Source organism: Saccoglossus kowalevskii, chromosome 6, assembly GCF_978046115.1.
Source record: "Saccoglossus kowalevskii chromosome 6, keSacKowa6.1, whole genome shotgun sequence".
Taxonomy (NCBI): Eukaryota; Metazoa; Hemichordata; class Enteropneusta; family Harrimaniidae; genus Saccoglossus; species Saccoglossus kowalevskii.
The window spans coordinates 35,725,548-35,751,266 of NC_140646.1; the positions used below are offsets into that span (position 1 = coordinate 35,725,548).

At 35.1% G+C, this 25,719-nt stretch overlaps 1 protein-coding gene across 1 annotated transcript in view; it reads right to left on the reverse strand.

Moving 5' to 3' along the window:
- Positions 1 to 24,697, reverse strand: part of LOC102803564 (granule associated Rac and RHOG effector protein 1-like) — a 45,876-nt gene extending 21,179 nt beyond the window's left edge. Inside the window, exons 1-2 of the mRNA XM_085500458.1 lie at positions 24,587 to 24,697; positions 23,584 to 24,157 (exon numbers count right to left, since the gene is read on the reverse strand). Of these exons, the coding sequence (XP_085356584.1) occupies positions 23,584 to 23,967 (384 nt within the window). The 5' untranslated portion in view covers positions 23,968 to 24,157; positions 24,587 to 24,697. The remainder of the gene's footprint in view (positions 1 to 23,583; positions 24,158 to 24,586) is intronic.
- Between the last annotated feature and the right edge of the window lie 1,022 nt (positions 24,698 to 25,719).

The window sequence follows — 25,719 nt, forward strand, 5'->3', positions numbered from 1 at the left end:
CTGATATTAAAACTAGATCATCTGCATAAAACAGTGAGCTAATTTTGATGTTATTAAGTTGAACTTGATCTATGTCATTGTTTTGTATTGGACTATTTAAGTCATTGACGTATAGATTGAAAAGCATTGGACTCATAACACATCCCTGTCTTACACCTGTGATAGTTTCAAATATCGGAGATATCTTATCACCGAAACGAATGCATGCCTTTGTATTCTGGTACATATTTTGAATTAATTTGTAGATATTTCCAGTAATACCATTATTTAGCAGTTTATAGAATAATCCTTCTCTCCACACTTTGTCAAACGCTTTTTTATAATCGATGAAGCAAGTATAAATTTTTTTGTTTTGTTTCAGATATTTATGAACTATTGTTTTTAAGACAAAAATGTGATCAGTTGTCCGGTACCCTTTTCTGAATCCTGCCTGATTGTTGTTTATGATATTCTTGCTTTCTATGAATTGGCATAGCCTAATATTTATTATTGTGCAAAATGTTTTGCCTATACAACTTGAAACTGCGACTCCCCTGTAATTATCTGGTTCAGATCTGTCTCCTTTTTTATAAATATGAGAAATTATACTGATATTCTATATATCTGGGTAAATAGCAGAATGTAATATATTATTAAATAATTTTTTCAGAGGTTTAATTAAATAATCTGAGCTGGCTTTCAATAATTCAGGGCAATACCCATCATATCCTGCTGCCTTTCTGGGTTTAAGTTTACTAATTGCTATTTTTATTTCCTTATCTGTTATTTCTTTGTTTAGTATGCATGAATTATTTATGTGTTCTATATTTTCTGTTGATTTAATTGTAGATGTCAAGTCATTTGGTAAATTTGTGTTTAAATTGTCGTTATTTAATAGTTTATAATATTTGATCCATTCTTCTGGTGAAATTGGGTTTGACCTATTTTTGTTTGAATCCCTAAGTTGGTTGATCAATTTCCAAAACTGTTGAGAATTTGCATTTTTTAAGTTTGCCAATTTTGTAACTAATGAATTTTGTTCTTGTAATCTCTTTTTCCTAACTAATTTCTTATATTTTTTTTTCTTGGCATAAAATATTTCTCTAACTTTAGCATCAAATGGGTACTTACTGAGTAAGCGTGCTGTGTTGGAGAGGTCCTTTTTAAGAATTACACATTCTCTATCATACCATTTCCTCCTATATTTTAGTTCAGTTTTCCTTTTATTAATGCTTCTTTTTCTTTTGAAAACCTGACTAGCAGAATTGTCAATTAATTTGTTAAAATCATTCACTGCCTCATTTATTCCATTTTTATCCATAGCATAACTATTATTTAAGAAGCATTTGATCTGTTCCTGACTTGTTTTAGATGCTAATCTATCTTGATATTCAAATACTGATAGTTTGTCCCATATCCAGCTTCTGGGTTCATTGTTTAAATAATTATTGTCACTTGTCTCTGTTCGAATAATATCATTCACTGTAATTAGACAAGATATTTGGCAGTGATCAGATGTACATGTAAAGTCATGTACCTTGAAATATTTAATATTTTGAATTAGATCAGGGGATGCTATTGCATAATCTACAGTGCTCGCACCATTATAGTGATAACAGGTATAACTGCCTTTAGAATCCCCAGGTAAACGCCCATTCAATATTATAAATAGAATTATTATGTATATGTCAAATAGAATGTCTGCGTCTTGCCTGCATTTCATCCTTATCAAGGGTTGTTCAATGTAATGCACATGATTACTGTTATTTGATGTGATGAGAAATAACATTAAATACAAGAGGTGAGATTACATAGATGAAGTCTAAGATACAAAGTGAATTACTGAAATGGTAATCCCATTGGCAATCAGTCATATGCAAGTGTGATCATTAGCAAAGAACAAAGTTGAGAAAAGTCTGGTGATATATGTCACCAACTAAGCAAGCTGCTATGATGATTAGACACAATATACCATGGAAGACTAATAATGAAGACTACACTTGGCAATAAACAGACACAATACACCATGGAAGATTAATAATGAAGACTACACTTGGCAATAAACAGACACAATACACCATAGAAGACCAATAATGAAGACTACATTGGCAATAAACAAACACAATACACCATGGAAGACTATAATGAAGACTACACTTGGCAATAAACAGACACAATACACCATGGAAGACTAATAATGAAGACTACACTTGGCAATAAACAGACACAATACAACATAGAAGACTAATAATGAAGACTACACTTGGCAATAAACAGACACAATACACCATGGAAGACTAATAATGAAGACTACACTTGGCAATAAACAGACACAATACACCATGGAAGACTAATAATGAAGACTACACTTGGCAATAAACAGACACAATACACCATGGAAGACTAATAATGAAGACTACACTTGGCAATAAACAGACACAATACACCATGGAAGACTAATAATGAAGACTACACTTGGCAATAAACAGACACAATACACCATGGAAGATTAATAATGAAGACTACACTTGGCAATAAACAGACACAATACACCATGGAAGATTAATAATGAAGACTACACTTGGCAATAAACAGACACAATACAACATAGAAGACTAATAATGAAGACTACACTTGGCAATAAACAGACACAATACACCATGGAAGACTAATAATGAAGACTACACTTGGCAATAAACAGACACAATACACCATGGAAGACTAATAATGAAGACTACACTTGGCAATAAACAGACACAATACACCATGGAAGATTAATAATGAAGACTACACTTGGCAATAAACAGACACAATACACCAATGAAGACTAATAATGAAGACTACACTTGGCAATAAACAGACACAATACACCATGGAAGACTAATAATGAAGACTACACTTGGCAATAAACAGACACAATACACCAATGAAGACTAATAATGAAGACTACACTTGGCAATAAACAGACACAATATACCATGGAAGACTAATAATGAAGACTACACTTGGCAATAAACAGACACAATACACCATGGAAGACTAATAATGAAGACTACACTTGGCAATAAACAGACACAATACACCATGGAAGACTAATAATGAAGACTACACTTGGCAATAAACAGACACAATACACCATGGAAGATTAATAATGAAGACTACACTTGGCAATAAACAGACACAATACACCATGGAAGACTAATAATGAAGACTACACTTGGCAATAAACAGACACAATACACCATGGAAGATTAATAATGAAGACTACACTTGGCAATAAACAGACACAATACACCATGGAAGACTAATAATGAAGACTACACTTGGCAATAAACAGACACAATACACCATGGAAGATTAATAATGAAGACTACACTTGGCAATAAACAGACACAATACACCAATGAAGACTAATAATGAAGACTACACTTGGCAATAAACAGACACAATACACCATGGAAGATTAATAATGAAGACTACACTTGGCAATAAACAGACACAATACACCAATGAAGACTAATAATGAAGACTACACTTGGCAATAAACAGACACAATATACCATGGAAGACTAATAATGAAGACTACACTTGGCAATAAACAGACACAATACACCATGGAAGACTAATAATGAAGACTACACTTGGCAATAAACAGACACAATACACCATGGAAGACTAATAATGAAGACTACACTTGGCAATAAACAGACACAATACACCATGGAAGATTAATAATGAAGACTACACTTGGCAATAAACAGACACAATACACCATGGAAGACTAATAATGAAGACTACACTTGGCAATAAACAGACACAATACACCATGGAAGATTAATAATGAAGACTACACTTGGCAATAAACAGACACAATACACCATGGAAGATTAATAATGAAGACTACACTTGGCAATAAACAGACACAATACAACATAGAAGACTAATAATGAAGACTACACTTGGCAATAAACAGACACAATACACCATGGAAGACTAATAATGAAGACTACACTTGGCAATAAACAGACACAATACACCATGGAAGACTAATAATGAAGACTACACTTGGCAATAAACAGACACAATACACCATGGAAGATTAATAATGAAGACTACACTTGGCAATAAACAGACACAATACACCATGGAAGACTATAATGAAGACTACACTTGGCAATAAACAGACACAATACACCATGGAAGACTAATAATGAAGACTACACTTGGCAATAAACAGACACAATACAACATAGAAGACTAATAATGAAGACTACACTTGGCAATAAACAGACACAATACAACATGGAAGACTAATAATGAAGACTACACTTGGCAATAAACAGATACAATACACCATGGAAGACTAATAATGGAAACTACACTTGGCACAATACAAATGTCAAAGGAATTGAGCTAGTAGTTTCAAAACTCAAAAATAGAGAATTGTAGATATTGTCATGAAATGAAAAAATCAGACAGAGGTCCACCCAAGGTACTTACTTTTTTCATTCTTTTTCCATGTTTTATTGATTTATATTACTTACGTTTTTTCCTATTATCAGCCGTTTTTTCAATAGTATTTTCTTAAAATTCATTTTCATGCTTTAGGTAATATATTTTAAATATGTCTTCTAGTAGTTAGTGTAACCATTTTAATTTCTTCTGAGTTATTTTAAATGTTTCAATAAACTATAAACCAAGTATCAATTAAAGCACTTGAGCTGGTAGTTTTCAAGAAGAAAATTAAAAGGTAATTGTTGACTGAAGATGGATGGATGTACAGACAATCACTTCTATGAATATCTCCATTTTGTCATCTATGATGACAGCGAAGCTGATAAAACAGTGTACCGGATACACTACATATTCACCATGTGTGAAGGTGTTTTTTTAACAGTAATATCAGGTAAAGACAGATGAGACACAGGTCGCACTGTCACATGACTCCGTAGATGTCCCATGTGACAATCAGTCCAAATCATCAGAGATAGATATCATATAATCAGATTTGAAACACAAATACATAATGCCAAGAAAAAAAAAAGACAAATATCTTGCCTTAAGAAGTTAAAAACAGGGGAATCACTACTGAAGAATTTGATTGATAATTTTAATACTTGACACCTGAAAAATCTATTTATTTATTACTATATTTATAGCGATATAATAATACATACCTACATGAAATAATTAACAAAACGGCCTGACACTTTACACAATGCTTGCAATGGAAAGATTGATTAATACTGTTTAATCATGCACACCACTTTGTGATGTCGCGAGTGAATAATGCGATTCACTGTTGAATTGATTATAGCATTTTACAGTGAAATGTGAATTAAGTCCAAGACAGTATTCACAGATGAATATGTCATAAGACAGAGCAATAATGCTTTTTTTACAAGTATTGATTCTTGTTGTCATTTAGTTTTAATTCATTGTTGAACACATGCATTGATCAGTAGTGTAAGTTGACCATTAAACACTATGGGTGGGGAGATAGTAGCAAAACTAATGACTCTATTTAATTTCCAATAAAAGTGTATGTAAACCAACATTTGCAATTATTATTTATGGGCTCATTAAAGTATGACTGGTTTTGACCAGAGATACGTACACCCCATGCTATTTACCTAAGCATGTGCGTTACTATGAGCAATCAGTATGCACTTTTTTTTACTTCACTAACTTTTAAACTAGATTATTTTGCTTTAAATTTAAATTATTTCATCAACCTCTAATATTTTTCAGTGTGTTCCTAGTATTGCTTTAAGACTAGAAAAGTATCCCTGAATGTTCACATTCAGATTCTGACTTATTCAACTAATTAGCATTTTCACACCAAAATTTTTCACAATTTTATAAACTTTTTTACAATTTCCTTCAAACATGTTGGACAAATTGGATACATAATGTCTTGATTCAAATTTTGAAAAAAATATGGGATAAATTTCAAAGATTTACTCTGTAAGAGGTCAACAAAAGTTTACTAGCATTACAGTTAAACATTAATAAAAGCTTAGAATATTGTCGTTTGTTGAGTACTGAAAATACTTTATTTCAGCTTGAAATTATTTTTGGGTGTTTTGAATGGAATTTATTTTCACACATTTATGATGAGTTGAATATAAAATATAGGAAAATGGTATATTTGCTGGAATTGTTTTTTTCACTGAATCAGCCATTCAGTGAAAACAGCAAAAATATTTAAAGTATTTTACAGGACTGTGTAAGTATATGTCCAAGGTCAAGTATATGGTCAATCTCTTTTTAAAATCTTATGTGCTGCAGAATTGCTGATTATCAGCCATACAATTATAAAGACGAAATAAGCCACGTTGAGGGAGAGATCATTTCATTTCATGTTTCAAGTTTGGCACAAAATATTGTTTATATATCATACACTCTACTTCCCAATCATTACACTTGCATATAGTCTCTTGTTTATTTTTTGGTATTTTTCAATAAAATATTGAAGTGTGTAACGGCAAAACCTGGGTTACTGTAAAATAAACAACGGATCTGTGACCCTTGTAGTCCCTCCTCCTGCGACACCAGTCATGACTGTCGGTGGTCTGAATTCAGTACGTGATGCAATGATTGAAAGGTTCACTACTATTCCACCAATCAGCATTAAGGATGTAGTAGAGGTTTTTGCTATTGCAATTGCATTAAACGTCAAAATTGGAATTACATCTATCTCGATAATAAAAAGCACCGAAACTGATATTTTGAATGCTTGCATTTCACATTATTCTTTGAGATTCTTTTTCATGATGGCATGGGAAAGCAGCGTCAAAGGTACACTAAAGATACTAGATTATACATCACTTTGAGAATACCACCGAGAGGTTGTTGATACATACACATCTGATCTTGATGTTTGTTTGAGTGTTGACCTATCAAATCACTGACAGCCTGAATTTATTTTCCCGACAAGCATGTGTTTTCTAGGGTTATTTGATTTTTCTATCTTTGACCCTCATAAAATGCAAATGCATTCCTTAGCTCTTAGTGATATGGCAGTTGAACAAAATCCATCTATAAACAGCCGAGAAATGCTTGATTTTTAGGATTTTTTAGCACGAAAAGTCGTCCATTTTGAATCTTATCTGAAAAACAAAATTATTTGCATCAAGGTCCTATAATGTCTAATGTATATACCAAGTTTGAACAAAATCCATCTGTAAACAGCTGAGAAATGCTCAATTTTTAGGATTTTTTAGCACAAAAATGGCCGCCATTCGGCCATCTTGGATCAGATCGTAAAACAAAATGATGTACATCAAGGTCCCATAATGTCTAATGTATATACGAAGTTTGAACACAATCCATCTGTAAACAGCCGAGAAATGCTCAATTTTTAGGATTTTTTAGCACAAAAATGGCCGCCATTCGGCCATCTTGGATCAGATCGTAAAACAAAATGATGTGCATCAAGGTCCCATAATGTCTAATGTATATACCAAGTTTGAACAAAATCCATTTGTAAACAGCCGAGAAATGCTTGATTTTTAGGATTTTTAGCACAAAAATGGCCGCCATTCGGCCATCTTGGATCAGATCATAAAACAAAATGATGTGCATCAAGGTCCCATAATGTCTAATGTATATACTAAGTTTGAACAAAATCCATCTGTAAACAGCCGAGAAATGCTCAATTTTTAAGATTTTTTAGCACAAAAATGGCCGCCATTCGGCCATCTTGGATCAGATCGTAAAACAAAATGATGTGCATCAAGGTCCCATAATGTCTAATGTATATACCAAGTTTGAACAAAATCCATTTGTAAACAACCGAGAAATGCTTGATTTTAGGATTTTTAGCACAAAAATGGTCGCTATTTGGCCATCTTGAATCAGATCGTGAAACAAATTGACGTGCATATGTATAATATCATGTATGAAGTATGTGTGAAGTTTAATTGTGATTGGTCTAGGCATTTCTAAGATACAGGTTCAGACGCACGCACAGACGCACGCACACACACACGCACGCATACACAAACACACGGAGGTCAAACATAAGTCCCCGTTTTCGGACTGCGTCCGAACAGGACTAAAAATTAGAACAAATCTGAGAGAGGTTCTCCCTGTAGTACCTATATGTATAATATCAAAGCAATTGGACTTATATCACTTTTTAACAAAAATATTCATCAAAGTTAGAAAATTGAAGATATCATTATGAAATGAACAAACCTAAGAGAGGTCTACCCAAGGTTCATATATACCAAGTATCAAAGCAATCAGGCTTGTAGTTTTCAAAAAGATCTCAAAAAAATAAGAAGTTAATGTGGATGATGATGGCGGCAACAAAATCAAAAGCCAAAATGTGCAAGCAACCTGGATTTACATAATTTATGGCACTCTAAAATATACACTAATATTTTGGATCAACATTTCACTCTATTGATAGATCACAATGATCCACTCCATCTGTGCATGCAGAATATTGGATTCTGAGGTAAAGCACACAAACATCATGCTCTAATTTCCGAGAAACAATTGTATTATACCTGCATTGTATACATCACATGCGACCAATACTGAAAACTACACAGCTGTAGTGCTTCAATTAAACACCCCATACACTCGTCATCGCATCATCCACAATGGTGCTGAATTGTATTGTTTTCAGGTACATTTGTGTTCACAAAAGCATGTTGGTTATTAGATTTTTATAAGTTTTGTCATATTGTGCTATAAACATTACTCTGTGGCTGTAATACAATCTTTCATTTTAATTTCAATATTTTTTTCTGTGATTGAATAATTAAATAAAACCATTGTCATGCGCTGGTTTGGTATGTTCTTAAACTTGTCTATGTTTGCCAAAAATAAATGGTATTTCATAGCCTCAGAGATCTTTCTCACCTCCTTCTTTAAACGTAGGATAACTTTGAATTAGATATGGGATTAGGGTGCTAATTACATTGTTTTATAATACATTAACACATTGCCTACTTTACGATATACACCAACAATATCAGCTAAATGTGTCTATGGAGGCATTCAGCATGCCAAGTGTTAGGTTGATAAGATCCTATTTGTTGAAATATTTAACTTATCAAGCTTTACTACACAACAAAAGCTTTATTTAAAAACAGGCGGTAAACTTCCTTCAGATTAATAATAAATCACCAAAAAGCAATAGCAAATTAACAGAAATATGTCCTCATTTGATCTGCTTCGTGCAGTGTTCCATCAGTAATACCTCAGAATCCTGACAATCGCTATTTGAGTATCATTTGATTGTTATCATTTTCAACAAAGACTGCAAGTCAATACATTCCACGCCCACACTACACCACCATGACAGAAAACGCATCACGACTACATCACACCATCTGGACAGCGAACACATCACGACTACACTAAACCACACCATCTGGACACTGAACACATCACGACTACACTAAACCACACCATCTGGACACTGAACACATCACGACTACACTAAACCACACCATCTGGACACTGAACACATCACGACTACACTAAACCACCTGGACAGCGAACACATCAATATTTTACAGCATAAATAAACTGAGCTGTCATTGTAATTCCTTGTTTGGAGCAAATAGATTCTCATACAACTTATAAAAACAAAACCACAAGCATAGAACTCTGACTGGTTCCATGCCTCACTTCTGTATGTCAAGTTTATCATACAAGTCTATAGGGCTTTCATGTGCTGGAACTTGGAGGTGAAACAAAATTATGTAAATTGTTTACTCTGCACATTGTACATTCATAATTTAGTATATGATCACAAACATTTGTTTACAATGTTTAAGGATGTGGTGATCTGAAAGGAGTGCAATTTGAGTGAGAATATTGACTGTAATATAACATTAATTAAGCTACCACAACTTTTCATTTCACATAGAAAACCACTTAAGGTAGAGATGCAGGTTTGGAGACATTATTTTTAATTGGCTCTAATTACTGTAATTACACGAGTAAAATATAACTTTTACCCATCAAGTTATATATCATTTGAAAGAGTTTTATTTAAAGAATGTACTTTGATACCCTATTAATAATTAAGTGGTGTGGATTTTGGTTAAAATCATGCATTTTAAGCGCACTTAAAACTATTTAACTTTTGAATGCATACCCTGATTTTGATTTAAAAACACTAATATTTAAAACACACACATAGTACTCTGGCTATTCCAATATTCAACTATAAAATCATGTAGATTGTTTCACAGGCATCTTGATTTACTGTAGAATACTTTATTTTCGCTTGGAATTTATGTTCATTATTTTCGCTGAAGATATGATTCCGTGAAAATAAAATCCAGCAAATATACTTTTTTTCCTATATTTCACATTAAACTCATCAAAAATCAGTGAAAATAAATTCTATACAAAACGCCTAAAAAGCCTTTTCAGCAAAAATTAATTCCAGCGAAAATAAAGTATTCCACAGTAGATGCTAAATCTATACTGTCTGTGTTATGAGATATAGCACATTTTTCAAACACAAATACATTACTATTTAATTAATATTCAGTGGTTCTTATTTCAGCAAAATGTATCAGTAGATTAGATGTGACAGTGAATAGAAAATTTACAAAAATGAACAGAGTGGATGTTTTTAGTTCTGTTTTGATGTTGCAGACTCCTACATTAGAGAGCCCCCCTCAGTGCAATAGTCAACAGTTTTCAATTCAACACAATTCAGATATTAACTGAAATAAGCACATGTACTGTCCAAGACTAGATACAAGTTACTACATAAAAAATAAATTCAACTAGACCAAATGGTATATGAAAGTGAGAAACAGAATACACACATTTAATAATGCCAGTGGAGAGTTATCCACAAGACTTGTTAATTAATTAATTTTAATAGTTTATATTTTAAATAATTTTCTGAAAAAAAATATTTTCAATAATATATTCAACCTGTTGTACCGAGAATTATTATTTATAAATGCTCACATTTCAACCTGATTTAATTATCTACCTAATTTGCAAAATGATCAAAACATTCAATAGACTTGATAAGTAGCTCTCTGGCAAAATGTGCAGACCTCAACTGGTTATTACTTTAAATAAATGCATATTGATTACCTATTGTGATAAAAATTGGAAACCTAATCCTGATTATTATATTTTTTTTTATCAACTTCAGTTTTTAAATTTTCTGTCAAGTGTTCAGGCAGTGCAAGGAAAACATAAGGAAAAGAAAATTAATGATCAAATCATTAAATATATTATTGTTTAGGTGTTTTTTTTCAAACATAAAATACAACAGTGTGTGTTTCTAAAATAAATGTTATATGTTTTACCAAGAGTTTCACCAACATGGCAACCAACCATTACAAACATGTGACACGGATTACGTTCGATGCATACACGACTTCCTCTGGGAGCCCTTTTGTTGCCATGGGTTTCTACTACTACTAATCTCTTAGCATTTTATTGATAAATTATTAACCTCTGAATAAAATAACAAGTCATTGTTAACGACATAATGCCTGTTGGAATTGGGGGAAATGTTATTCATGCCAAAAATAAATAATATGCACCAAAAGCATAGTTAATAATTTAGAGTGAATAATTGGCTGATTTAGTATCATCAGAAATTAGATGTATTAAATGACTCTTTCAAAATCGTTATATATGGTCAGAAATTAAACAGGATATGAGGGTACAGGGACTAATAATGATACTTATGAATATTTATAGTGTGCCTATACTTGGATGTGTTCTGAGTGAATAACTAAAGTGCAAAAATCGATCAAATGAAATAGAATTTATTTATTTATGTATTTATCTTATATTTGTTTATTCAAACACTGTTTATATATTTATGGAAGTACAATCTGTTTAAACAAAACCATGGGTAAACCAGAAACCAGGTGAGCTCTATAACTACCCCTTTTCTCACTAGGTTAAAAAAACACAATGTTCTCAGTATCTGCAGTCATGTGCCTTTACAATAAAATTGATGAAAGACAACTGTTGACGCATACAGTGAGATGACAATACACAGAAATTGTAGTATGATAGATTACTACTTGACTAAACATCAATTCCTATATATAGAAATATCTAGCTTGTTTTCACTTCACTGCAAGATTTATCATATTTGTAAAGCAAGTCATGCAACATACTGTAAACAAAATGAAATATTGTTCATTATTATAAATGTAGTACTGAATTATCAACTATTCGATAAAAAGATGTATTTATATTCTTCAAAGTGGGTGTGTACTAATTCCAACATTCAAAATCTCAGCAACATTGAACAATTCCTAATTCCCGAACGAGATGTAATTCTATTTGCGCATACGTAACCTACCTAGCAACAGGCAAGGGTAGGACAAAACAAGCCATGCATGGCACAGTCCCCGTTAGTTATTGAATTTAAGATATATAGTTTTGTTCATAGTAATATAGGTGGAATACAAACATGCCAGGAATATGATTATGACAACATTAAAATGATTGACATCTTGCATCTGATCGTCAAACGAGTACTTTTCCATATTTAGAGATATTGCTCTGAAACAGCATTATTTGAAAACAAAATCAGCCATTTTGAATACATCTACCGGATTCTGCCCTAAATTCACCCAGGGCCGTTAAACGGCAGTTTGGGTTAAAAATAAAATAAAATGGGACCAATGGCGATTTTTCGGCAGTTTTTTAAGGTGTTATTTTTATCTTTCCCAATGCCAAAAAGTTTCACCGTATTCATTGACGCCTATTCAAGAGTAGATTGATTTTGATTTCCGCAACCTGGGGGATTACATCGCCACTAGGTGTCAGTACCTTCCTCTCTTCTGCCTCTCTCCTGGATTCCAATCCATCAGGGCCCTAGGTACTCTCTCTGGCCCCATACGACATACATGTCCAAACCATCAGAGTCGCTTTTGCCACAACCATAAGGGGACTGGTGGCTGTTGAGTTCTCTCCCTGATGGCTGAATTCCATACTCGATGGAACCATCATACTCCCAGGATCCTTCTGAGGCACTGATTGTCAAAGGCATCCAGCTTGTGTTCTTACGTGAGGGTAGTAGTCCAAGTCTCTGCTCCGTACAGTAGTGTGGTGATTATCACAGCATTGTATATGCGAAGTTTAGCCTTCAGGCTGGTTTTACTTTTCCACACTTTACTCAGCTGTGCAAAGGCTGCTGATGCTCTACCCTTCCTCACCTGGATCTCTGTGTCCAGTTTATTGGTCATTGTAGCATAAGAACCCAGGTACTTAAAACTGTCCACAGCCTCGACAGGAGTATCCTCCAGCGTGATCACTGGATCCACATCTCCAATCCCCATAGCTTTGGTCTGGCCAACGTCTCCGCCAGATTTCCCCAGGTTATGGAGTGATCTGTTGCCACTTGCGGACTTGGATTCGAGCAAGGCAACATCATCTGCAAAATCCAAGCCAGAGAGATACCATCCAGGTTGGATTCCTCCGAGTGTTTGTGTGCGTCGTCTCATGCAGATGCCTGCCTGGTTGTTGTCACATGGCTTTCAGAGGACAAAGTCAATGAGATCACCAAAGAGCAGGGGTGACCACACACATCCCTGTCTTACTCCTGTCTCAATCTTGAACCAGTTTACTTGCTGACCATCTACAATGACGAATGCCTGGCAGTCCCTGTACACACATTGGATTAGCCGAATATTCAAGAGTAGATCAATGTTTATTGTGAATGGGTAAGCTTTGTTTCGACAATGAGCTGTCATCACTGTAAACAATGTTAAATTATTCTTCAAATGCTCAGTTTATCTTTTGAAAACAAATAATTTTTTTATTTAAAAACAAATCATACCACTTTCACATCAAAATCCAAACCAAAAGATCGTACTACAACATTGGCAAATCTCTTCTGTGTTGTGTTCAATAACATCAACATAGTTAAATGAGCTATGGTAACACGTTGGCATCATCTATCATTTTGATTGGTTAATTAGCGATTTGACCTGTCAGGTCAAAGAACACCGTCCCAGGTCAAATAATGGTGGATATTCATTTCTACAGCATTGAGCGTTTAAAATGCGACTGGAGTCATTCTCTTACGATGAAATGAGTTGAAATTTATTTGCATTTCATAGCAATGCAACAAATTTAGTTTTTTCACATTATTATAATCACTACTGAGTAATAATCAACAATTGTGAAACGCAGCATGACCGAATTGTGCTACCGCGATCATTTGCTGCTAAGCAATGCAGTTGTATTTCGTTGAAAGTCGACATAGTCTTAAGTCCACAAAAAATATTTGATGATCATTTTTGAAATTTTGAACCCCAAATACCGTATAAAGCCCACCAGCCGTGAAATCGCCCAGGGCGATTTTTCGGATGGGCGAATTTACAGCAGAATCCATTATATATCTATAACATAATGTATAAACATAGACCTTAGAAAAGGTCTATGGTATAATGAATATACAAAATTTGAACATGATCAATCAAAGCATGTCAGAGACATTTTGAATCTGATTGAACATGATCAATCAAAGCATGTCAGAGCCATTTTGAATCTGATCTGAAAAATAAAATGACGTGGATCAGGACCCGATAATGTCTAATGTATGTACAAGTTTGAACAAAATCAATCCATCAATGCTTGATATTTGATGATTTTTTAGCACAAAAATGGCCACCATTCGGGCATTTATGTCATGATGTATAATGAATATATACAATTTTAACATAATCTGTCAAAGCATGGCAGAGATATGGCACTAGAACTGCATTCATTAATACAACATGGCCACCAGTCGGCCATTTTAAACCGATCTGAAAAATAAAATGACGTGCATCAAGAACCCATAAATTATGTCTAAATGTATGTACCATGTTTGAACAAAATCCATCCATAAATGCTTGATATTTGATGATTTTTTTAGCACAAAAATGGCCGCAATTTGGCCATTTTGAATCAGAACGTGAAACAAATTGATGTGCATATGTATAATATTATGTATGATGTATGTGTGAAGTATGAATGTAATTGGTCTGGACGCATGCATGCACGCACACACACATGCACACACACATGCACACACACATGAATGCATGGATGCACAGAGGTCAAGCCATAAGTCCCTGTTTCAGACTGCGTTCGAACTAGACTAAATATAAAAAGTCAAAAGAACACCAGTAGATATGCAACCAGAAAGAAGACAGTGGCATATTTGAAACAGTTTTTAAAAATAGCGGAGTGAGTGTGGGTGGGTATGAACGAGGGCAGCTAGTAGAATTATTTAAGACAGCTGAGAAACATGGATTTCCAGTTTAAGAAGATGATTTTTCAGAGAAAATGGACTAAAATAGAGATGATACAATGTACGTTTGTGTTTCACAGAGTAAATATGACTGTGACAAAAAATATGAAAATATTATGCTATAGCCAAAGATAATTTGCATGCTCGTTATTCTTGCTTAGGCAGAATAGTGTGCAAATTTTCAGAGGATGGTACGAGTTAGTTGAAAGATGATGGCAGTTTTATTGCAGAGGAATTTTTACGTTGCGGGTTGGAAACATTGATGTTCGGTGCACTGCGACTCTGCACATTTGGAACGTTCAAAATGTGTCCTACATGTACCTCTTGGTTTGTGACCCCACGCAATTGTCACGCAATATGTGTAAGCGCACAACCGATGAACACGCAAACGCTATCAATTCAGGAACCAGGAATTCAGATATAAATTAACTAATAAGAAGGGGTTGCCGTGAATCTTACAGTAGGAAAGATCAAACTATTGCTTGTTTTTTTGTTAATTCCAAATAAATTCCAAATTATCATTTAAATTTTATTCAATAACTTACTTGCTTAATTATAGTAAGTAAGTAAGTAATTCTTTATTGCTATCGTATCCCATTTGAGATCTTGACAAAAAGTACAATAAAGTCAAAAACATGTAATAATAAAAAAATGAAAATAAAAGGAAATACTAAAAATACAGTAAATGAATGAAATAAATACACATCTCACAATAAGAGATAAATGAATAATTGTAATATAATGTAAATAAATGTAAATCTGTGTTTTGTGGGTTTTTTTTTTTTTTTTTTTGAGGCAGCTGGTACTGAAGTTATTGTTTGATTTTTTGCTCCCTAAGCATAAAGCAAGTATAAATGTGTTTTGAAATGTCTTTAATTATGTGATCGTTTTTATTATTTAATATGTTTATTAATGTCTCTCCATGCATTTTATGTTTAGTAAAAAGGCTGGTTCTTTCTTTATCATATAGCTGGCACGTGAAAAGGAAATGTTTCTCATCTTCAATTTCTCCAAGATCACAGACAGGGCATATTCTATCAGAGATGGAGATGTTTTTGTATCTGCCTGATTCAATCTGTAAACGGTGGGCACTTATTCTAAGTTTAGTCATTGCAGCACGATATAGTGGATTTTTAATTATTTGGAGGTATTTCTCAAAAGAAAAATCAGTTTTTATTTCTCTGTATGTTCTCAATTTGTTTTTGTGATGCACGCCCTTATCATCATCAAACATGCATTCTTTACTTTTTTTCTGGAATTGCATTTTAAGTTTTTCTGTGATGTCTTCAATAGTAGCATTGCTGTATTTAATTTGCCCATCTTTCCAGATATTACTTAAATTTAGGTTTTCCAAAATCTTTTTCACACCAGATACCCAGTTTTTAGTACCAGAATCATGCATCTTAATACCAAGCTTGTATGCTTCACATACTAATGTATTTTCAGGCATTTCCTGAACCCTCATCCAATATTTTAACAATTGTTTTGTACCCTGTATTGTAAGAGGGTACCTCCCTAATTCAATTAAACATGGCAAGTTTGAGGCTCTGCTGTTCACCTTTAATAAAAACTTGCAGAATTTGGTATGGAGTTTTTCCATGGGTGTTGACAAATTCCAAAGCTGTTTTGTGTGGGCAATAATATCACTAGACCATATTTCAGTGCAGTATAAGAGAATTGGTCTAACTACTGCGTCAAACATCTTCAAATGAATTCTGAGTGGTATACAAGTTGCCGAAAATAATAGCTGATTCATTTTGAAGCAGGCCTTAAGAGCTTTGTTTTTTAGGTCTATCTGGGCTTTTTCTAATTTCCCTGTTGTATTTAAATTTATGCCAAGGTAGGTGTATGATGTCACTCTTTCTAGTACATCCTGGTTTATAAAAAATTTATATTTGTCTAGGCGTCTACCTGCTTTGTTAAATATGATTGTTTTAGATTTTTTAATGTTGATCTCCAACTTCCATTTGTGGCAGTATAATTGCAGGGAATTAATCGCATTCTGAAGTCCTGTATTGGTTTCTGAAAGGAGAAGCAAGTCATCTGCATAAAGTAAACATGGAAGTTGGTTATTTAATAAAGTTGGTGGGTCATTGTTTGATGCATTTATATGACTTTTAATATCATTTAAGTATATATTAAAAAGCAGCGGACTTAGACCATCGCCCTGTCTGATGCCTTTCTCAATTGGGAAAGTATTGGTCAAGCCGTTTTTAACCTTCACACATCCAGTAGAGTTTGTATAGATTGCTTTAATAATATTATAAAATTTACCAGTGACTCCATTGTTTCTGAGCTTGTGTAAAAGACCCACATGCCAGATGGAGTCAAAGGCCTTTTTGAAATCGATAAAGCATGAAAACAGGTACTTTCCATTGGTAGTATATTTTGTTAGCAACTGTTTTAACACAAAAATGTGATCGCGGGTCCCAAATTTTGGCATGAATCCTATCTGCTCTTTGATTATTAAATTTTTTTCCAAGAGATAGTTGCTTAAACGCTGTTTGAGAATGGATGTAAACAATTTGCTTAAAGTGTTGAGGAGAGTTATCCCCCTGTAATTACCAGGGTCTGTAGAGTCGCCTTTTTTGAAAATTGGGGTGATGATCCCTAGGTCCCAGGTGTTAGGGTATTGGCCACTAGCTAATATCAAATTAAAAAGTTTATCTAATGATTTTATTAGTGTGTTCCTGCCTGCCTTAATCATTTCATTTGTAATTTTATCAATACCCGGGGCTTTGCCATTTTTTAACTTGTTAATTGCATTGTGAATTTCAAGCTGTGAAATAGGATTATCCAGAATATCTATATGGAAACTGTTACCTTGATTTTTTTCATTATCCATGGTTACATTGATATTATTTTGTGATGTTTGAGAATTTAAATTCTGGAAATGTTTAAACCATTTTTGGCTCTCAATGTTTTCATTTTTTGTATCATTCTCATCACATTTTAATTCTTTTATGAGGTCCCAATAATCATTTGGGTTTGATTTACTCAAATTATCTAGTTTATTTAAAATACTGTTATTGAATTCTCTCTTTTTTCTTTTGAGAGAATGTTTGTAATTCTTTTTTAGATTGTAACATTGAGATCTTAATTCTTTATTAAATGGGTCTAAACATAATTTACTGGACAGCTTTTGAATGTCTTTTTTCATAACTGAAAGATCATTGCTGTACCATTTTGATTTTTTCTTTTTTTTATGCTTTTTTCTTATATTTTTATGGTAATTTTTTTTAAAACTTTTACCAGCTGCCTCAAGATATATGTCAGTTAATAACATGCTTGCAGTGTTAATTGACTGCTGGGTGTTTGAAAAATTTGTATTGTTGAAATTGTTAATTAACCTGTTTATATTTTCGCCCTGTAATGCACAACTGAAACGATACCTTGATTCATTATCCCACATGTATGAAACATTGGTTTGTGCAGTTACATCATCATTTTTATCCTGAGGTTTTTGCAGTGTTCTATCGTATACTGCATTTGTTTCAAACTGACAAGAAATCTGACAGTGGTCAGACAATGACAGATTTAGCTGGTGCACATTAAATAATTTAAATTTGGTAAATAAGTCATTACTGACAATTGTGTAATCAACAATACTGCTACCCTTGCGTTGATGACAGGTAAATTTACCTGTGGTGTCCCCCATACATCTACCATTCAAAATTGTCAAATCAGAGGCTATACAAAGATCCAACAGTAAATCTCCATAGTTGTTTTTCACTGTTAGATCTTGGGAAGCTCTCCTAAGAAAATTATTTGTATCTGAGGACCGGTAGTCAGAATTGTTGTAAATTGTTATATAAAGTCTGTATCATTTTTTGACATAATTAAATCTGAATGGGTTTGGGGTTGTATTAACCCCTAAATTCTGCTTCCCGATGAAGAAAATCCATGTAAAGATTATTTACACAGTCGGGGCAGCCTTATTTTGACTACAAAGCAGAAACCAGACCAGTTTTTGATAACCTATAAGAAGGCCTTTCCATACTTGCACCAGTTTAAATGAGATAATTACATTAAAACACTTAAACACATTACTTAGAATTGCACTTGAGTAATGTGTAGTAAAGGGATTATTCTGATAAAAACAAGGTACATGTACCGGTATGTATTAGAGTGAGACATTGTAACATGCAGACTTTGAAAGCAAAGTAAATGGCAGGGTGCCATAGTGATATGGTTCTCAGATGAAATATCCCCTAATCCCACAAGGGAAATAGCAGGGTGCCATAGTGATATGGTTCTCAGATGAAATATCCCCTAATCCCACAAGGGAAATAGCAGGGTGCCATAGTGATATGGTTCTCAGATGAAATATCCCCTAATCCCACAAGAGAAATAGCAGGGTGCCATAGTGATATGGTTCTCGGATGAAATATCCCCTAATCCCACAAGGGAAATAGCAGGGTGCCATAGTGATATGTTTCTCAGATAAATTATCCCCTAATCCCACAAGGGAAATAGCAGGGTGCCATAGTGAAATGGTTCTCGGATGAAATATCCCTTAATCCCACAAGGGAAATAGCAGGGTGCCATAGTGATATGGTTCTCAGATGAAATATCCCCTAATCCCACAAGGGAAATAGCAGGGTGCCATAGTGATAAGTTCTCAGATGAAATATCCCCTAATCCCACAAGGGAAATAGCAGGGTGCCATAGTGATATGTTCTCAGATGAAATATCCCCTAATCCCACAAGAGAAATAGCAGGGTGCCATAGTGATAAGGTTCTCAGATGAAATATCCCCTAATCACACAAGGGAAATAGCAGGGTGCCATAGTGATAAGGTTCTCAGATGAAATATCCCCTAATCACACAAGAGAAATAGCAGGGTGCCATAGTGATATGGTTCTCAGATGAAATATCCCCTAATCACACAAGGGAAATAGCAGGGTGCCATAGTGATATGTTTCTCAGATAAATTATCCCCTAATCACACAAGGGAAATAACAGGGTGCCATAGTGATATGGTTCACAGATGAAATATCCCCTAATCCCACAAGGGAAATAGCAGGGTGCCATAGTGATATGGTTCACAGATGAAATATCCCCTAATTTCACAAGGGAAATAGCAGGGTGCCATAGTGATATGTTTCTCAGATAAATTATCCCCTAATCACACAAGGGAAATGGCAGGGTGCCATAGTGATATGGTTCTCAGATGAAATATCCCCTAATCACACAAGGGAAATGGCAGGGTGCCATAGTGATATGGTTCACAGATGAAATATCCCCTAATCACACAAGGGAAATAGCAGGGTGCCATAGTGATATGGTTCTCAGATGAAATATCCCCTAATCCCACAAGGGAAATAGCAGGGTGCCATAGTGATATGGTTCTCAGATGAAATATCCCCTAATCCCACAAGGGAAATAGCAGGGTGCCATAGTGATATGGTTCTCAGATGAAATATCCCCTAATCACACAAGGGAAATAGCAGGGTGCCATAGTGAAATGTTCTCAGATGAAATATCCCCTAATCTCACAAGGGAAATAGCAGGGTGCCATAGTGATATGGTTCACAGATGAAATATCCCCTAATCCCACAAGGGAAATAGCAGGGTGCCATAGTGATATGGTTCTCGGATGAAATATCCCCTAATCCCACAAGGGAAATAGCAGGGTGCCATAGTGATATGGTTCTCGGATGAAATATCCCCTAATCCCACAAGGGAAATAGCAGGATGCCATAGTGATATGGTTCTCGGATGAAATATCCCCTAATCCCACAAGGGAAATAGCAGGGTGCCATAGTGATATGGTTCTCGGATGAAATATCCCCTAATCCCACAAGGGAAATAGCAGGGTGCCATAGTGATATGGTTCTCAGATGAAATATCCCCTAATCACACAAGGGAAATAGCAGGGTGCCATAGTGATATGGTTCTCAGATGAAATATCCCCTAATCCACAAGGGAAATAGCAGGGTGCCATAGTGATATGGTTCTCAGATGAAATATCCCCTAATCACACAAGGGAAATAGCAGGGTGCCATAGTGATAAGGTTCACAGATGAAATATCCCCTAATCACACAAGGGAAATGGCAGGGTGCCATAGTGATAAGGTTCACAGATGAAATATCCCCTAATCACACAAGGGAAATGGCAGGGTGCCATAGTGATATGGTTCACAGATGAAATATCCTCTAATCACACAAGGGAAATGGCAGGGTGCCATAGTGATATGGTTCACAGATGAAATATCCCCTAATCACACAAGGGAAATAGCAGGGTGCCATAGTGATATGGTTCACAGATGAAAAATCCCCTAATCACACAAGGGAAATGGCAGGGTGCCATAGTGATAAGGTTCACAGATGAAATATCCCCTAATCACACAAGGGAAATGGCAGGGTGCCATAGTGATAAGGTTCACAGATGAAATATCCCCTAATCACACAAGGGAAATGGCAGGGTGCCATAGTGATATGGTTCACAGAAGAAATATCCCCTAATCACACAAGGGAAATAGCAGGGTGCCATAGTGATAAGGTTCACAGATGAAATATCCCCTAATCACACAAGGGAAATAGCAGGGTGCCATAGTGATATGGTTCTCAGATGAAATATCCCCTAATCACACAAGGGAAATAGCAGGGTGCCATAGTGATAAGGTTCACAGATGAAATATCCCCTAATCACACAAGGGAAATAGCAGGGTGCCATAGTGATATGGTTCTCAGATGAAATATCCCCTAATCCCACAAGGGAAATAGCAGGGTGCCATAGTGATAAGTTCTCAGATGAAATATCCCCTAATCACACAAGGGAAATAGCAGGGTGCCATAGTGATATGGTTCTCGGATGAAATATCCTGTAATCACACAAGGGAAATGGCAGGGTGCCATAGTGATATGGTTCACAGATGAAATATCCCCTAATCACACAAGGGAAATAGCAGGGTGCCATAGTGATATGGTTCACAGATGAAATATCCCCTAATCACACAAGGGAAATGGCAGGGTGCCATAGTGATAAGGTTCACAGATGAAATATCCCCTAATCACACAAGGGAAATGGCAGGGTGCCATAGTGATATGGTTCACAGATGAAATATCCCCTAATCCCACAAGGGAAATAGCAGGGTGCCATAGTGATATGGTTCACAGATGAAATATCCCCTAATCACACAAGGGAAATGGCAGGGTGCCATAGTGATATGGTTCACAGATGAAATATCCCCTAATCACACAAGGGAAATAGCAGGGTGCCATAGTGATATGGTTCTCAGATGAAATATCCCCTAATCCCACAAGGGAAATGGCAGGGTGCCATAGTGATAAGGTTCACAGATGAAATATCCCCTAATCACACAAGGGAAATGGCAGGGTGCCATAGTGATATGGTTCACAGATGAAATATCCCCTAATCACACAAGGGAAATAGCAGGGTGCCATAGTGATATGGTTCTCAGATGAAATGTATTATCCCAATATCACACCACAGAAATAAATTCCCTGAAAATAATCAGTAATATATACTATTACTGAAAATGAAAAACCCTGACATTTTCACTGAACTGGATAAGCATGAAATACCCATCTCAGATATAGTCATAACACAATAGTTCATGTGGGCACTGAAGCTTGTGACCAGATGATTCTGATAGCAAACATCGAGCACAAAGTTAGTCACTAAATTTAAACAAATGCCTTCAATTTTCTCCCACTAAATAGTGTACATGTGTGCATATACTAGTAACTACATTAGGTAGAACCACTGGCTGTGTGGGCCACCATCTGTAGCCAATCTAGAGGATCACTCTGATCAACAGATTAAAAGATTTAATTATGGGTTAAAGGAAGAGTGTACACATGCAGGGGGTGCTGATTAATACAATGTACTTTCTCACTGGATTAACAAGACTATGGGAAAGAATAACAAGATTGGTTGTTTGGTCCGAGGATCGAGTCCCAATTGTACACAACAAACACAGGCAAGCTCATTGCTGATTTTTGTCACTACCAGTAATACTGTAAAATGGTTAATTATTCACGGGATTTTAATTCTGCATACTTCGCTGACTGGGAAATGCGCTAAATTAAAACCCAGTGAATATGTAAAATTTGGCATAGAACGCATTATCTAAATGATAAAACCGTGAATTTAAAACCCAATGAATATGCCTGAAATGGTAAATCAGCGAAATTTAAACCCAGTGGAAATAAGTCATTTTACAGTAAATCAAAAGCAGTCAGTGTGTTTTCTTTTATCAGAATGAATATTTTGAAAATTTATAAACTAATAAATATATTTGAATTTAAAATAGAGAGAATTTAGAAATATAATAAGTGTACTCAAAAAACAAACATTAATAACTGAATACCTGAATATTTTCATCATTTCTTGCCTCCTCCTCTTTGCTCATTAATGCTGAAACCAAGACAACAGCATCCTCTTTGATCTGAGAACACACAGACGTTGTTGCTAAGTCAATATCCTTTGAAATTTGCTGCATTCGCACTGCCGCCTCCCAGAACGGTGTGTCACGAAAAACAGCAACAAACGCATCAGAAAGTTTGGCAGCGGAGTTACACAAAACATCTAAGGCATCCAAATAAGTGGTACTGTAGTGCTGGACGCATTCTAACTGTGACTTAAAACTGTCAGGAAAACTGGTGTGAAACATGGAGCGACTGTGGTGTTCTATAGTTGGTGAAGACTCCTGCTTGGGCTTAGAGGAAAATAACTGTTTCTTCAAGTTGTCCATGTTTACTGAAATGTCTGATTTAAACTTAGGGTCATCAGATAAAGCCACAATGACAGTGTGTAACTATTCCTAGCATGCACAACACCCCTTATCTCTGCCATTACAGCTGCCACAGGCATCTTCACATTGTGTCACGCATTGGTTGAGTAAGTTAATCCTCACACGCTTTATACGAGTAGCGAGAATAAAACTGCAAAAGAAATAATATATTTTGTCAATTAAAAAATATAGCCATTTGTTCTTGTGTTGCTTAACAGAAGATAATTTAATTTAAATTTCATTTAGTATTAAACATATTAGTTACGTGTACTGATGTATCAGTATACGCTGGCACGTCGATGTACAAAATGACAACGTGACCCAGACACAGTTGGTGGCTAACCGTGATAGCACCATCCACAGCACGAACACAGAAACATTTGTATGTGTCGTGAGGTGTCATGGCATTGTAACCTTTGACTTTGATTGTATATGACATCATCATCATGGAAAACCGACCAGAAAAGTTCAGGTTGTCCTCAGCACAAGACTTGGCGTCCTCCGGTTGACCACTCTAAAAATCCAGTATTTTGCAATGTAACATCTTGTCCGCAAACACATGTCGTCTTTAACAACTTACCGATTTATACGTGGCGAATACGAGTGATGTCCATTGTAAAAATAGTTACATACAAGATGAAGAAGACAAACTGCAAACTGTAAACACACACCTACCTTCTCCACAATAAGCCAACCCGGAAGTGATTATACGCAGGTCACACCATTACTCAAATATCATTTCCTTATTTGGTTAGGGACTCCTCCATTATTATATCGGGTAGGGAATACAAACTTATTTTAGACGTTGTAGAAAAAGGCACAGTCAGAATTGACTGAAAATGGCAATTTAATATTTACAATCTAAAAAATTATAACGAGAGATCATGAAATTCATTTATGAAATAATTTGTATGTCTATCAGAAACCAACGTTTAGCCAAGATCATGTGACAAATAAGAACCAAGCTCTGATTGGCTAGAAGTTCGTTGCTATCAAAAAAGGGCAATTGGAAGAATATAAAAATGTGGGCCGTAGGCTCTTTTTTCGATTCGGCCTGGTTTGTTTTGGGATAGCTCATTAAACGACAGGGACCACTTAATACACCTTTATTATCCTGCCACGTATTCCTATGGAACACGATGCAAAGTAATGTTTACTACTAGTATTTCACTATGTAAAAAGAACAACATTTTGCGAAAGTCAATGTGAATATCTTTTTTGGGGACTCCCGGTAACCCCATTAAAATCATCACTGTTACAATAATTCGCGATTCTCCCTGACTGGTAAAATATGCAATAAACGATGTCTCTTATGAAATTATATATAGTGATTTATGTTGTAATCTATGTACGCGTACGGTTAGCACTTGCATTTGACGTTCAATTAGACTGGCTACAGTCGGGGAGATTATATTTGTCCTGTCTCAAGTAAATTAAAGAAATATTTCCGCGAAATACCCCACTCACCGCGAAATCCACCCACCGTGTTATGATGCCGATAGAGGGCGCAGCGGACTCACAATTTACCGGAGTCAATCAGGGTCTTTCCAAATACTGACGCAAATAACAAAGTACCAGTACGCAAATTGTAAATAAATCAATTTAAATCACTGCGAGTGACAAACATATTATTGGCAAGCCTGAATACTATATAGTACCTTATTTTCACTCGGAATTTATTTTCGCTGAAGATGTGAGTAGTAACAATAAAAT